Here is a 12,750-nt window from a genome sequence, read left to right on the forward strand (position 1 = left end):
GCTTTTTGGTTTTGTTTGTTTATTGGTTGGTTGGTTGGTTGGTTGGTTAGTTGGCTAGTTAGACAAGGTTTTTCTGTACAGCCCTGGCTGTCCTGGGACTCACTCTGTAGACCAGAGTGGCCTGGAACTCAGAGAAATCTACTTGCCTCTGCCTCCTGAATGCTGGGGTTAATGGTGATCTTGATGCCCCTTGCTCATAGAATCACTCTTCCCTCTCTGCAACTGGACTCCTAGAGCTCAGCCTGGTGATTGATTGTGGATCTCTGCATCTGCTTCCATCAATTCCTGGATAAAGGCTCTAATGATGACAGTGTATTCACTAATCTGATTACTGGGGTAAGCCAGCTCAGGTGCCCTCTCCACTATTGCTAGTAATCTAAGCTGGGGTCCTCCTTGTGGATTCCTGGGAACTTCTCTAGCACCAGGTTTCTCTCTATGCCCATGATGTCTCTCTCTATCAAGATACCCCTTTCATTGCTCTCCCACATTGTCCCTGTTCCAGCTTGACCATCCCATTCCCTTATGTTTTCATACCCCTTCCTCTACCCTCTATTGTCCCTCCCCCACTCCCAGTTTACTCAGGAGATCTCATCTATTTCCTCTTCCCAAGGTGATCCGTGCATCCCTCTTAGGGTCCTCCTTGTTAACTAGCTTCTCTGGTACTATGGGTTGTAATCTGGTTATCCTTTGCTTTACATCTAGTATCCACTTATGAGTGAGTACATGATGTGGAAACCTACAGAGACAACCAAACCAAGCTAGTGGGAACTCATGAACTTTAGAACAACTGCTGTGGAGCCTCCATGGGACTGGATTAGGCCCTCTGCATAAGCAAGACAGTTGTGCAGCTTGGTCTGCTTAAGGGCCCCCCTGACAGTAGGATCAGGATCTATCCCTGGTGCATGAGCTGGCTTTTTGGAGCCCATTACCTATGGTGAGACACCTTGCACAGCCTTGATGTGGGCAGAGGGGCTTAGACCTGCTTCAATTGAGTGTACCAGGCTTTGTTGACTCCCCATCGGAGGCCTTACTTTTTCGGAGGAGGGAATGGAAGGAGGGTGGGGGGAAGGCTGGGAGGGGGAAGTGGTAAGAGAGAAGAGAGGGAGGATCTGTGGTTGGTATGTAAAGTGAACAAAAATTTTCTTAATAAAGAAAAAAAGACATGTGCCACCACCACCTCGCTCAGGTTGGATATTTTTTGAAAGAGACTAAACTTTTGAAATGTTTGAGTTTCAAAGACCGTGGAACTTTTAAAGTTTTACTGTCCGTTATATTCTTATATTGGCATGAGATCTTGAGGAAAAACTAAAACAGTGTGCAGTTTAATAGTGATGCATTTGCGTGTCAAGATGACAAGGAGTGAACATTACTGGTTAGTTTTTGTCAGTTTGACACAAGCTAGTGTCATCTGGGAAGAGGGAATCTAAGCTGGGGATTTGCCTCCATCAGATTGGCCTGTGCGTGTGGATATGGGACATTTTTAAATTAATGATTGATGTGGAAAGACCCAAGGAACTGTGAGTGGTACCACCCATGGACAGGTGGTGCTGGGTTGTATAATAAAGCAAGCTGAGCAAACCATGAAAAGCCAGCTAGTCTGTAGCACTACTTCATGCCCTCTGATCAGTCTCCCACCTCCAGGCTCCTGTCCTGAGTTCCTGCCCTCATATCCTTTCATGATGAAGGTTGTAAGTTGAAATAAACCCTTTCCTCCCCAAGTTGTCTTTGGTCCTGGAGTTTATCACAACATGAAACAAATGAGAACAGTATTGTCCCTGCTCCCCCTGTGTGCAGGGGCCATAGCACTCTCCCTCATCTACTACCCCACCACACCCACCATGGCAAAGTCTCAAAGGCTCAATAACTGTGGTGGTGAAGGAGGAATGCAAATTACTCAACTAAAATAGCTCCTGAGAAGCTGAGGTCTGAGAAAAGAGGATAAAAAGGCTAAAATAAAGTAGAATTAATGTTCAGACAGGAAGAGAATTAGGAAATGGGAAAATGAACAAAAATAAAATATTGATAAAAATTGATGATTTAGCTACAGAAAGAAATAAAACTAAAATTAAGAGAATTCCATATCCTCATCTACTAATCACAGAGGAAAACATGTTTACATTGAATAAATGCTTTTAATTTTTAACACTGGTTTATTTAGCTCCATGGTTTGAATCATGATTTTTGATGAATTATTTGTGGCTGCATGTTTCTCATTCCTCTAGAAAGGCATTTAGGAGAAGGTGGGGAAGCCTCATCATCTGGGGTGCATATGATTGCTCTGTCGCCAGAAATCCTAAGGACACTGGGTCATGGAGGAGTCTACATTCTTTATGCATTCAGTATATATTTAATGTTGAGTCTGGTAAACCCTGAATTGTACTCTCTCCAAAATGTTTATGTTGGATCTAAAACCTTAGAACCTCAAAATGTGACTGTATTCAAAGACAGGGCCTTTAAAATATAATCAAGGCCAATAAGGCCAGCTCTAATTAAATGAGTCTGATGTTCATATAGGAAGTATAGATGAACATCCTCAGAGAAAAAGCATGTTTGGACTTAGGGATAAAAGGTAATCTGCAAGTCAAGAGGGAGGCCTCAGAAGAAACTTATCCTGTGAACTTCCTGATCTTGGACTTATAGCCTGTAGAACTGAATAGCCTGGAGAAATTAATTGCTGTGATTGAAGTCTGCCAGTCAGTGATAGTTTTCTATGATAGCCATAGAAAACTTCACATTTTAATTTCATGTTATATGAGATCAATTACAAAATCAATTTGGCATCATAATCATACAGAGAGAAAACTTTAACATTTTCATGTTCTATTCCTAAAGCCCGTTTTGATACATTTGTTTCCTTGTCTTTGTACTGTGTCTGGAGGTCTAATTATCCTCATAATCTTATTCAGATTTTGGGAATGGAGTCTGGATGGCTCAGCAGTTAAAAACACTGGCTGCTTTTCCAGAAGACCCAGGTTCAGTTCCCAGCATGCACTTGGCAGCTCACAATCATTTGTAACTATAGTTCTGGTCATTTTGATGCCCTCTGCTGGCCTCCACAGACACCAGGTTGCACACACTGTGCACAGACATATGTGAATGCAAAACACCCACACACATAGAATAAAAACAAAGAGAGTACATATTGTTTGTATTAGTTACTTTTCTATTGCTGTGATAAAATGTCACCACCAAGGCAACTTTTAAAAGAAAGAGTTTATTTGGGGCCTACAGCTTCAGAGGGTTAGAGCCCATGAGGGTGGAGCAGAGGTGGCAGGCAGCAGGTGGATGAAGCAGCAGCTGAGAGCTTAGATGTTGCTCCACAAGCAGGAGGCAGAAAGAGGGCACACCAGGAATGACACCAGCAGTGTTAAAGCTAAGAAGTTCTGCCAGGCATTGTGGCACATGCCTTTAATCCCAACACTAGGGAGGCAGAGGCAGGGGGATCTCTTTGAGTTTGAGGACAGCCTGGTCAACATAATAAGTTCCAGGACAGCCAAGACTACATAGAGGAATCCTCTCTCCAAAAATCAAACAAATAATAAAAAATAAACAATAAAATTATATGTCATGTCGTTAAAATTTACCCCTATGTTTACTTAAATGTTTTTCACTTGGCCTAGGGAGATGGCTCAGTGGTTCAGAGAATTACTGTTCTTGCAGAGAACCCAAGTTTGGTTCCCAGCTGTGAGATGCCTGCAACTTCAGCTCTAGGGTATTTGATGTCCTCTTCTGGCCTCTGCAGACACCTGCACTCACATGTGCATGTACATACACACACACACACACACACACACACACACACACACACACACACACACAAAATCCAAATTGTATACATTTTTGAAAAATGCTTCACGCTTCTTAACTTGGTTGTTACATTTTGAGTCTGGGATATCTCTGGTCTTTTGTAATATACTACAGAAAGAAGGAATACTTTCTTCCATTAACAGGTAAATATCCATCCATTTGTTCCTAGTTTTCTTCAAGGACTATGAATCTCTTTGGAATAGTTGTCCACTCTATCTAATTCATAGCCTATATTATATCTCAAGTCCACCACAATCCAAGTTTCTTTCTCCTAACAATGTCACTTCCAACTTCCCTGGTGTTTAATTGAGTTTTCTTCATTTGACCTGTTAAAAGAATTGAGAACACTTATCTCTTCATCTTAATTCACTGTTTCCCCAGGACCAAAGCACCCAAGATTTAGCATCTTTTTCCTCCATGCAGATCACAGCTACTGACCTATTGCACTGAAAGAAGAAAACACTAGAAACATAAGGAAGAGGCTGCAGAATATGATATATTTTTGGCCAAAAGAGTAAAGGAAGCCAAATAAAGGTGTCAGGAACGTATTTCCACTGAGAGTTTCTACTTCTAAATTCAGCCAAAGGTAAGAATCTTTAGGAATAAGTGTAAACTATCAGACCTTGAGAGGAAGGATAAATAAACCATCTCTTACTGTACTTTACCAGGAAGATATGGAGCATGTGTCGTCTCATAAGCCATGATAATTTCATTAATGACATGAGTTGGATTCAGAGGGATAAGAATTATAGGAGATGGTGAACCCATAGACAGTTTCCTTCAGCAAGATATTTTGTATTTAAGAAATCACAAATTCAGAATAATATGGTGAGTCATGCCTAAAACTCCAGCCTTTTGGAGGTGCAGGCAGAAAGAACAGGAGTTCAAAGCCAACCTCAGCTTCATAAAGAAGGAGTTCATGGCCAGCCTGAGCTACTGGCAATTCCATCTCACAAAACAAAAACAAAAACAAAATTACCGTGGTGTGTGACTGCTTTCACTCTTTCTGATCAAGCCTAAAGTAAGGCATGCTCACTTCCTGTTCTCCTAATGTGTTCTTAGTGTTAATTTGCATGGTTTACACTGCAGCAGTGCCTGGGTGTGTGGTGAGTGTCAACAATAGCAGACCTGCACCTGGTCCCTAAATGAGTGATCTCAGACACACTTAGCATCAGTCCTCTGCTTCTCAGAGTTTGTGCTCAGCTCCCCCTGCAGTTTGTGACACTGTGTCACTCAGAGCACAGTAGTACACAGCCGAATCTGACTCTTGGACCGAGGCTTTCTGCAAGTGGAAGGAGGTGGATCCTTTATCGTATGTAGCTTCAAAACCTCTGCTGCTTCCCTTCTCGTTGGCCTTAGAGACTCTGAAGAGGAGCTGTGGACCTTCCCCGGGATACTGCACATACCAGAACAGAGCTGGGTACTGTTTGGTTTCATAGGAACAGTTCACAGTCAGAGAAGTCCCTTCAGAGAGTGTGACTTGACCTTCCGTCTGTGTCACTGAGTCTCCATTGCTTTTTCCTAAAAAGAGAAATTAATAACAACAATTATTGTGGGCCACCTTGGTGATTATCTGTATTCTGCCTCGTAGGAAAAATTGTCCTTAGAATTTACATCAATATCATAGAACAAGACAGAAGCTCCACATGTCATTCCACTTACCAAACATTAAGAAGAGTACAATCACTAGTCCAGGGAAAGAGTTCATTTTCTGAGCCACTGGAGTGTGTGAATCTTAATTTCTTAAGTTAGGAAAGGTTCAGGTTATAGTGAAAGGATGAATGTGAGCCAAGAATTAAACAGGAAATGCCTGTGTGCTAGGTAGATGCACCATCCCCCCAACCCCTGTTTTAGGCAATTTACTAAGCTCAGAAGGTGGTTGACCTACATTCTCAAAAGTCAGTGATGGAGTGCTACTCTGGGCTCTTTTATTTTACCTGACACCTGGTAGCCTTGGATGGTGCTTCTGTAATCTGAAGAATAGCTGTGATAGGCTTATTGGCACCTTGTACGTTGTCTTACCTGGGAACGCCATTCCATGCCATTTTCTAAGTTTCTTATGTAACCAGTTTTGGCCATGTGTTAATCTACTGGAAAAACTACACAAGCAAGGAATGCCAACACATGTTTAATCACTACCAGATGACTTTGGAAAAGAGACACACTTTTTCCATTTTATTACCCTACACTTGGACAGATATCATAAACCTAAAAGATAGCTAACAGATACTTCTTAAATTAATAAATGAATGCTGTCTGTATAAAGGAATGTCACTATTTGAAATAGCCATTTGTTTCACATTTTAAACATTTATCATAAGAAACTCAACTTAAAGTTTTTCAAAGAAAAATGACAATTTTATATTACATGCACATTACTGAAAATTTTTTAACATTATAGGTGTTATTCAGTGATAGAGCACATAGTCTACTATGCATTAGGTTTTGGGGGTCAGTCTCCAACACCTCAAAAATAATAATAATAAACCCTGTGGTGGTTTGAATGAGAACGGTTCCTATAGGCTCATATGTTTGAATACTTGGTTCCCAGAATGTAAAACCACGATGAGTTGGGAGGTATGGTCTTGCTTGTGGTTGCAAAAGACTCAAGCCATTCCCATTGTCACTTTCTCTGCCTCGTGGTTATGTCTCAAATGTTTGCTCTCAGCAATTGCTCTAGGACCATGCACGCCCCCCATGCTCCCCACCATTATGGGCATGGACTCTAACCCTCTGAAACTGTAAGCCCCAAATAAACTCTTTCTTCTGTAAGTTGCCTATGCCATAGTATCTCTTCACAGCAATATAAAATTAACTAAGACAGACCCATAAAACTCACATTACTAAAGAAATACAGAAATTGAGGAACTTGAATACCTACGGAATTGAGTATAATCCCCCTGTCCTTGCTATGTGATAGGCCTATGTTCACTGAGCAGATTCTGCATTATATGTAGCATCAAATCCATTGTTGTTTTGATACTATATATTTCACAGATTTTTTCAACTATTTTTTCTCTATATCTTTTCCTGTCAATATTATTTGCATAACCAATAGAGTTCCATAAAGTTATAGTCACATAGGATCATATCCTCCCATAAGTCATAGTCACATAGAACCATATCCTCCCAGAGTAAGTATTTTTCTAAGGAGACTAAAGATTGAGCTAAATCTCACTCTGGGAATAGGCACAAATGGCATGTCTGTGGATGAGCAGTACACTCTTAACAATGGAGCCATTCTCCAGCCCCCACAGATTTTGAAGTGCGTGTTCACTATGGAATGACAGTGATTGATAAATACTGTAAAGTCTCTGAAGAGGATCCAAGTTCAGTTCCCAATACCTATGCCAAGTGGCTCACAACCTGCTTTAATGACAAAGTCAGAAAAATATAATGTCTCTAGTCCCTGAAGGGACCTGTAGTCATTAATACACACACACACACACACGCACACGCACACGCACACGCACACGCACACGCACACGCACGCGCACACACGCACACACGCACACACGCACACATGCACACACATGCGCGCGCACACACACACGCATATGCACATGCACACATACTCAAACTCACACACACAATTAAAAATAGTAATTTTTTTAAAGTTGTGAATTCTGTCATAAAGTTCTGTTTTCATACATGACTTCTGTCACTAAAGGTCTTCTTTTCCTAGTGACAACAGCCCCCTTAATGCTTGAAGCAAGATCTACAACCTCTCCATGTGCTGACATAGTCAGAATGCTTCTTAACTGAACATCACTTCATGAAGTAGGCAAATAAAGACTCTGCACACATCACAGGAGGCTAAGGCTTTCTTTTGGTTCATAGTGGCTCCTGATCTTCTGAATTTCTCCACTGTCAACTAAAAAACTCTGTGTGTCTGAGTACAAAGCAAAATTGCACAATATTTAGGAGGCAGAGAGGAGGCACCAGCCATTGTCTTCCGAAGATCATCATTGGACAGGGATGGTGAAAGACATTGGATACTGTGTGGTTTCACCTAGCTCTTGTTTTTCTCTATTCCCATCTAAAAACAAACAAACAACTCCACAGTATGTAAATGACCATCACTGCAATACCCCACAGAAACTAAAGATACCATGTAACCGATCACAGAAAACAGAAATCAGAATCATGAAATTCATCACAACTCACAGTAACTGTGATGTTGCAATCTTTAAGGACTTGTTATTATCACATTTGTCTCCAATAAAGGATTCTTGCTTTCATCTAGCCATAAATAATTTAATCCTAAGACTCTGTGTATTTGCCTCCTACGTCCATCTTTATGTTAAATCTTTTCACTGAATTATTCTAGTATCCAAACTTGAAAGGGGCATTTGAGTGCAAATAGTTTAATTAGGAAATATAGGCAGCAATGAGGAGGGGTGCTAGGGGACCATAAAGGGAATGAGGACAGAGTGGCTCTTTTACTGTTGACAGGAATGAAAATTAATAAGAGTATCTTTAGGAGCAATGTGACAACCACAAGTAGTTTTTATTATATTTATTCATTTATATGTATTGTGTGCACACATAACAGGGCATGTAGGGATCAGAAGGCAATTTGTGGTGGTCGCTTCCCTCTGTCCACCATGTGGATTCCAGAGATTAAAGTCTGGTAGTCAGTGTTAGTGACAAAAAGATTTACCCACTTAGCCATCTTGATGGACCTCACCAGGAAATTTTTAAAAGTGCAAATTCTATAGCAAATAAACCTCTGAGTGTGTAACTCTGTGTTCTGCACATATAAATGGAGAAATAGCTAGAATTATATTCCTTGTAGGGTCTTTATAATAAAAGCATGGAGATGCCTCCTTGAACAGAGGGTTAAAAAATCTTTTTTCCTTCATGAAAAAATTATGTTAACTTTAACTTTCTCTTAGAAACTCAGTAAAGATAAAGGTCAATGGCATCATTCCAAACGTTGCTATAGTAGGATGACTCTTATTCATAAGGTGTATCTGGACTGTAAAATAATTGTGGACACTTAAAAATCATATCTCAGTGACCGTATTGGTTCCTGTTTGTGACATGCTCCTTCTAAGTCTGAGTGTCCTGTTGGCCTTGGTCCTTCTTGGCTGAACACTTGACTTGGGAGGAGATGTGGCAAAGGCTGACAAAGGAAGACTGAGCTGTGCAGAGGGCTGAAGCACCACCTTGCAAGCATGACTGGTGGTGACCTATTGACCTTCGTGAACCCGACTTCTGACTGAGACTTCCATTATTTCTGCTGGCACTTCTCCGCTCAAATGCCTGTCAAAAGTGACATATTGCATACTCCTGAATTGAGATGGTGTACAGTAGTTAAACACATTGAAATAGATTATCACAAATTTTCCATGTCTCCAAATTATTTTAGTAAAAACATCAAACTCCACAATCATGCATACAATGTTTTATTTTTGACATACATTTTAAAAACACAGAGCTACCCTACATTAACATATACATAAATATTAGAAATGGAAATTTGGGAAACAAAGCTCATAAGCTCATAAAATAAAATAAAGGAATAAAAGGGAGTAACAATTAGGAGAAAGATAAGAACAATGACAATTTTATTGGTAAACATTTAAATTTTCATTGAAATTTTACATTTCAGTATAACTATATTAATTTAGAGGAATATACTTAAAGAATGTCATAATTTATTCAAATAGCAAATAGAACTGTCTAAAGCTTTGGAGTTTTCCACTTTCTCACTTGTGCATTTATGTAACATTTGTTACACTTACAGAAGAAGAAATAATACTGCATTGCTCACACATGATCATGGGCCTCAGTTGTACAAACAGCATTCCTGTGAGGTTCCAGCTCTTCTTGCTCCACCCAGTATCAGTGATCTTCAGAAAGGAAATGCATTGCTGAGCTGACAGCCTCAGATAGTTCCCAAGATAATCAGTCTCAGATGAGCAGACAACATGGGAATGAGAGACTGCAGACTTGTCTATAGCCCCTTGCAACTGCACAAGATTCCTTACCCCAATCCCCTCTATAAACTCCAAATATTCCCCCCTTCCTTGCAGACCCCCATTTCCCTTGAGAGATTGTCTGTCCTTCAATGTCTGAAATAGTTTCATCTGTTGAGGTCAGACTCTGGTCCCTTTCCTTCTTTCTGTCTCTATACTCTGTGCTCTAAAATCTAACGAAGACCCATGGGCTGGAGTAAGGATGGCATCCTAGTTCCCTTTCTGGTTGCCATGACAAGACAGCCTGACAGTGATCACTTAGAAAGAACCTAACAATTCCAGGTCACAGTCCACCATAGCATGAGAGTCACAGCAGCAGAAGCTAGAGTCAACTTGTCGCATCACATCCGCAATCAGAAACAAAGAGCATAGAATGTTTCCTTCTGTGCCCCGCTCTACTCACTCTCTCCACTTGACTCAGTGTGCAGGGCCAAACTCTGGAAATGGTGCTGGCCATGTTCAGGCTGTGTCTTCCCACAGTGATTATTGTAATCTGACACAGACCTGCTCACAAGCCAACCTAACCCAGATGAGTCCTTATAGAGATTCTCTTCATGGTCATTCTGCACTGAGTCTAGGTGACTAAGCTAAGTGTCACAAATGGAGAGTGTATCTGAGGCTCTTGAGGCATTGAATGCAAGCTGTTGCACTTCCCTAATACTACCCTTCAGTCTGAAGTGGAAAGAAGCCAACACTTCTCCCTCTAGTGCACACTACACAGGCGTCCACTGCGGTCATTGTTTATGTGGAACTGAGCTGTATCTTCAAGTCTCCTGGAGATAATTGGTCAGTAGAAAACATTCAGGAAGTTCACAAAACAACTATTAAGGAGGCAGCCATGTCTCCGGCATCATTTTAAGCTTTTTAACCTATATGTCACCTTTCGGGGGATCAATGACTAGATGTCTATACACCTCAGATAGGGCACCAATGACAGACCAAAGTAATGATTCCAGAGAAGTCGGACTTAGAGAACTGAGAAGTTTATTTAGGTTACTTACAGGAGCATGGATGACTAAAGTCAACCAGCTACAGTCTTCCCCAGCATCTCACAGGTTTGTGTTCAGCTCCCCCTGCAGCCTCAGACACTGTGTACTCAAAGCACAGAAGTACACAGCCGAATCGTTGAGGTGAACAGAGACTTTCTTCAAGTGGAAGGAAGATTTGCTTTTCTGAAACTCAGCCTCAAAGCCATTCACTCCATGAACCACAGGATCTCCTGAAAAGTACCTGAGGAGGAGCTGGAGGCCTTGGCCATGGTGCTGCATGTACCAGAAGAGGTAAGGAGTTCCACTGTAGGAATAGTTGCATCTGAGCGCCACCGAGTCTCCTTCAAAGACAGTGACATGGGCATCAGGCTGGGTAACTGACTGTGCTTGGACATCTCCTGCAAAATCAATGATAAATCAGTAAATGTTATGCAGACTTCATGGAGAAAAATATTCTTACTAAAATTCATGTGGAAAAAAACTGAATCGTGTGCACCTACAAACAATGATATTTTACTCACCCAGGAAAAAATGTATCCCTAGGAATGAGATGAGAACTAGAAGCATGGCTGAGCACTGGAAACACCTCTGTCTTTCTGGAAGAGCTTGGCACATGCAGGAAAGCGGCTTCTTGATAACAAGGGGCACAAAGTTGTCTAGATACCTTCCTTGTTTAGATAAAATTCTAAAACAAACAAACAAACAAACAAACAAAACCCTGCAGGAGTGGTCCTGGTCCTGGGAACTTCCTGGCCTCTGACTGTCTTCACTCATCAGATGTTCTAAGAACTCTACAAGATGCAGGGAGGGACTGAGTTGAAATGGGGATCAACTGCAGAAATGGAGGCAGCTAGTCTGTGCAACGTCGCCCTCTGGCGGTCAGTGCTGGATAAAGACTCTGAAGCAAATTCATGTGTTCTTTTTGTCTACAGCACACCTTGTGTTTCTAAGCTAATCTGTGCTATGTTGAGTCCTAACCTAATGAAAAATAGACCATGCAAAATTGAAGGGCAATTTTATTTCGAAAAAAATGGATCATATGTTAAAACTATTAAATTTGGAGACCATTACCACTTGAGTATAAAAGCATAAGCTGCAAGCAGCCCTGCTGCCTGAAACAGTCCAAAACCAGAGACTGAATCTTTAACGTGTGTTTTGTTGATGCCTGGAAGCCCGAGAAAATTCCACCTTCCTGGCATTTCCTCATTAGCATTTTGTAGAGAGCCAGAACAAAGGAAATCAATTGGAAGTTCAGCCTTATCCTTCTGGCCAGATACTCTTGGGTCTGAGACATCCTTCCCATCTTCCTCTCCCACTCTCTCCCTCCCTCTTCACCATTTCTTCCTCTCCTCTCTACCTCCACCCCACCCTTTGTTTAACTCAGAACAAAGAAATCATTAGCAGTGTGTTTGCCTGCAGATTCCTTCTTACAGAAAACATCCACACAGGCTCTTACAATTCAGATGCAGCGCCCTCTCACTGTACTCCTAGGACAACCATTACCTATGCAGACACATTCAGATCAGATGCCCTTGGCTGACCTTTATTAGCCTTTGCTAGCAGTGAGCATCCAATCAAGGGAAGTTCTGGTAGGATATAAAGATAGTGACTTTGGTGAAAAGAAAGAAAAAAAAAGGACACATAAAATAGTAGTCTAAAATGTGAACACTTGCCTTTAAAAAACGAAACAAGCTTATCTATTTTAAGAAGAATTGTGAAGATTCAGTGACTTTAGATAAGCAGTAATGATAATGTAATATGGAGAAAAGACAGCAAAACCCCAATATCATTCGATCTGGATAGTCCTGGGATGATACAGCATCAAAGAAACAATAGACTGGAGCATCTGCAGATGAAAGTAGGCTGACTAATGAAGGTACTTAAAACACACACACACACACACACACTGAAAGGTTTAAGATTTAAGAAAAGAGTAAAAGAAAATTTACATGAAACATGGACTCTTTGGG

General features: G+C 41.1%; 2 gene segments (V, D, J or C); both read right to left on the reverse strand.

Annotated features, from left to right (window-relative positions):
* Positions 1 to 4,993: 4,993 nt before the first annotated feature.
* LOC131919013 (T cell receptor alpha variable 9-1-like) lies at positions 4,994 to 5,515 on the reverse strand. The segment is given in 2 exon segments: positions 4,994 to 5,328; positions 5,470 to 5,515. Coding segments are annotated over 2 exon segments (381 nt in total).
* A 5,325-nt stretch (positions 5,516 to 10,840) lies between these two features.
* Positions 10,841 to 11,347, reverse strand: LOC131919014 (T cell receptor alpha variable 8-3-like). The segment is given in 2 exon segments: positions 10,841 to 11,178; positions 11,302 to 11,347. Coding segments are annotated over 2 exon segments (384 nt in total).
* Positions 11,348 to 12,750: the final 1,403 nt, after the last annotated feature.

Source organism: Peromyscus eremicus, chromosome 9 (genome assembly GCF_949786415.1).
Source record: "Peromyscus eremicus chromosome 9, PerEre_H2_v1, whole genome shotgun sequence".
Taxonomy (NCBI): Eukaryota; Metazoa; Chordata; class Mammalia; order Rodentia; family Cricetidae; genus Peromyscus; species Peromyscus eremicus.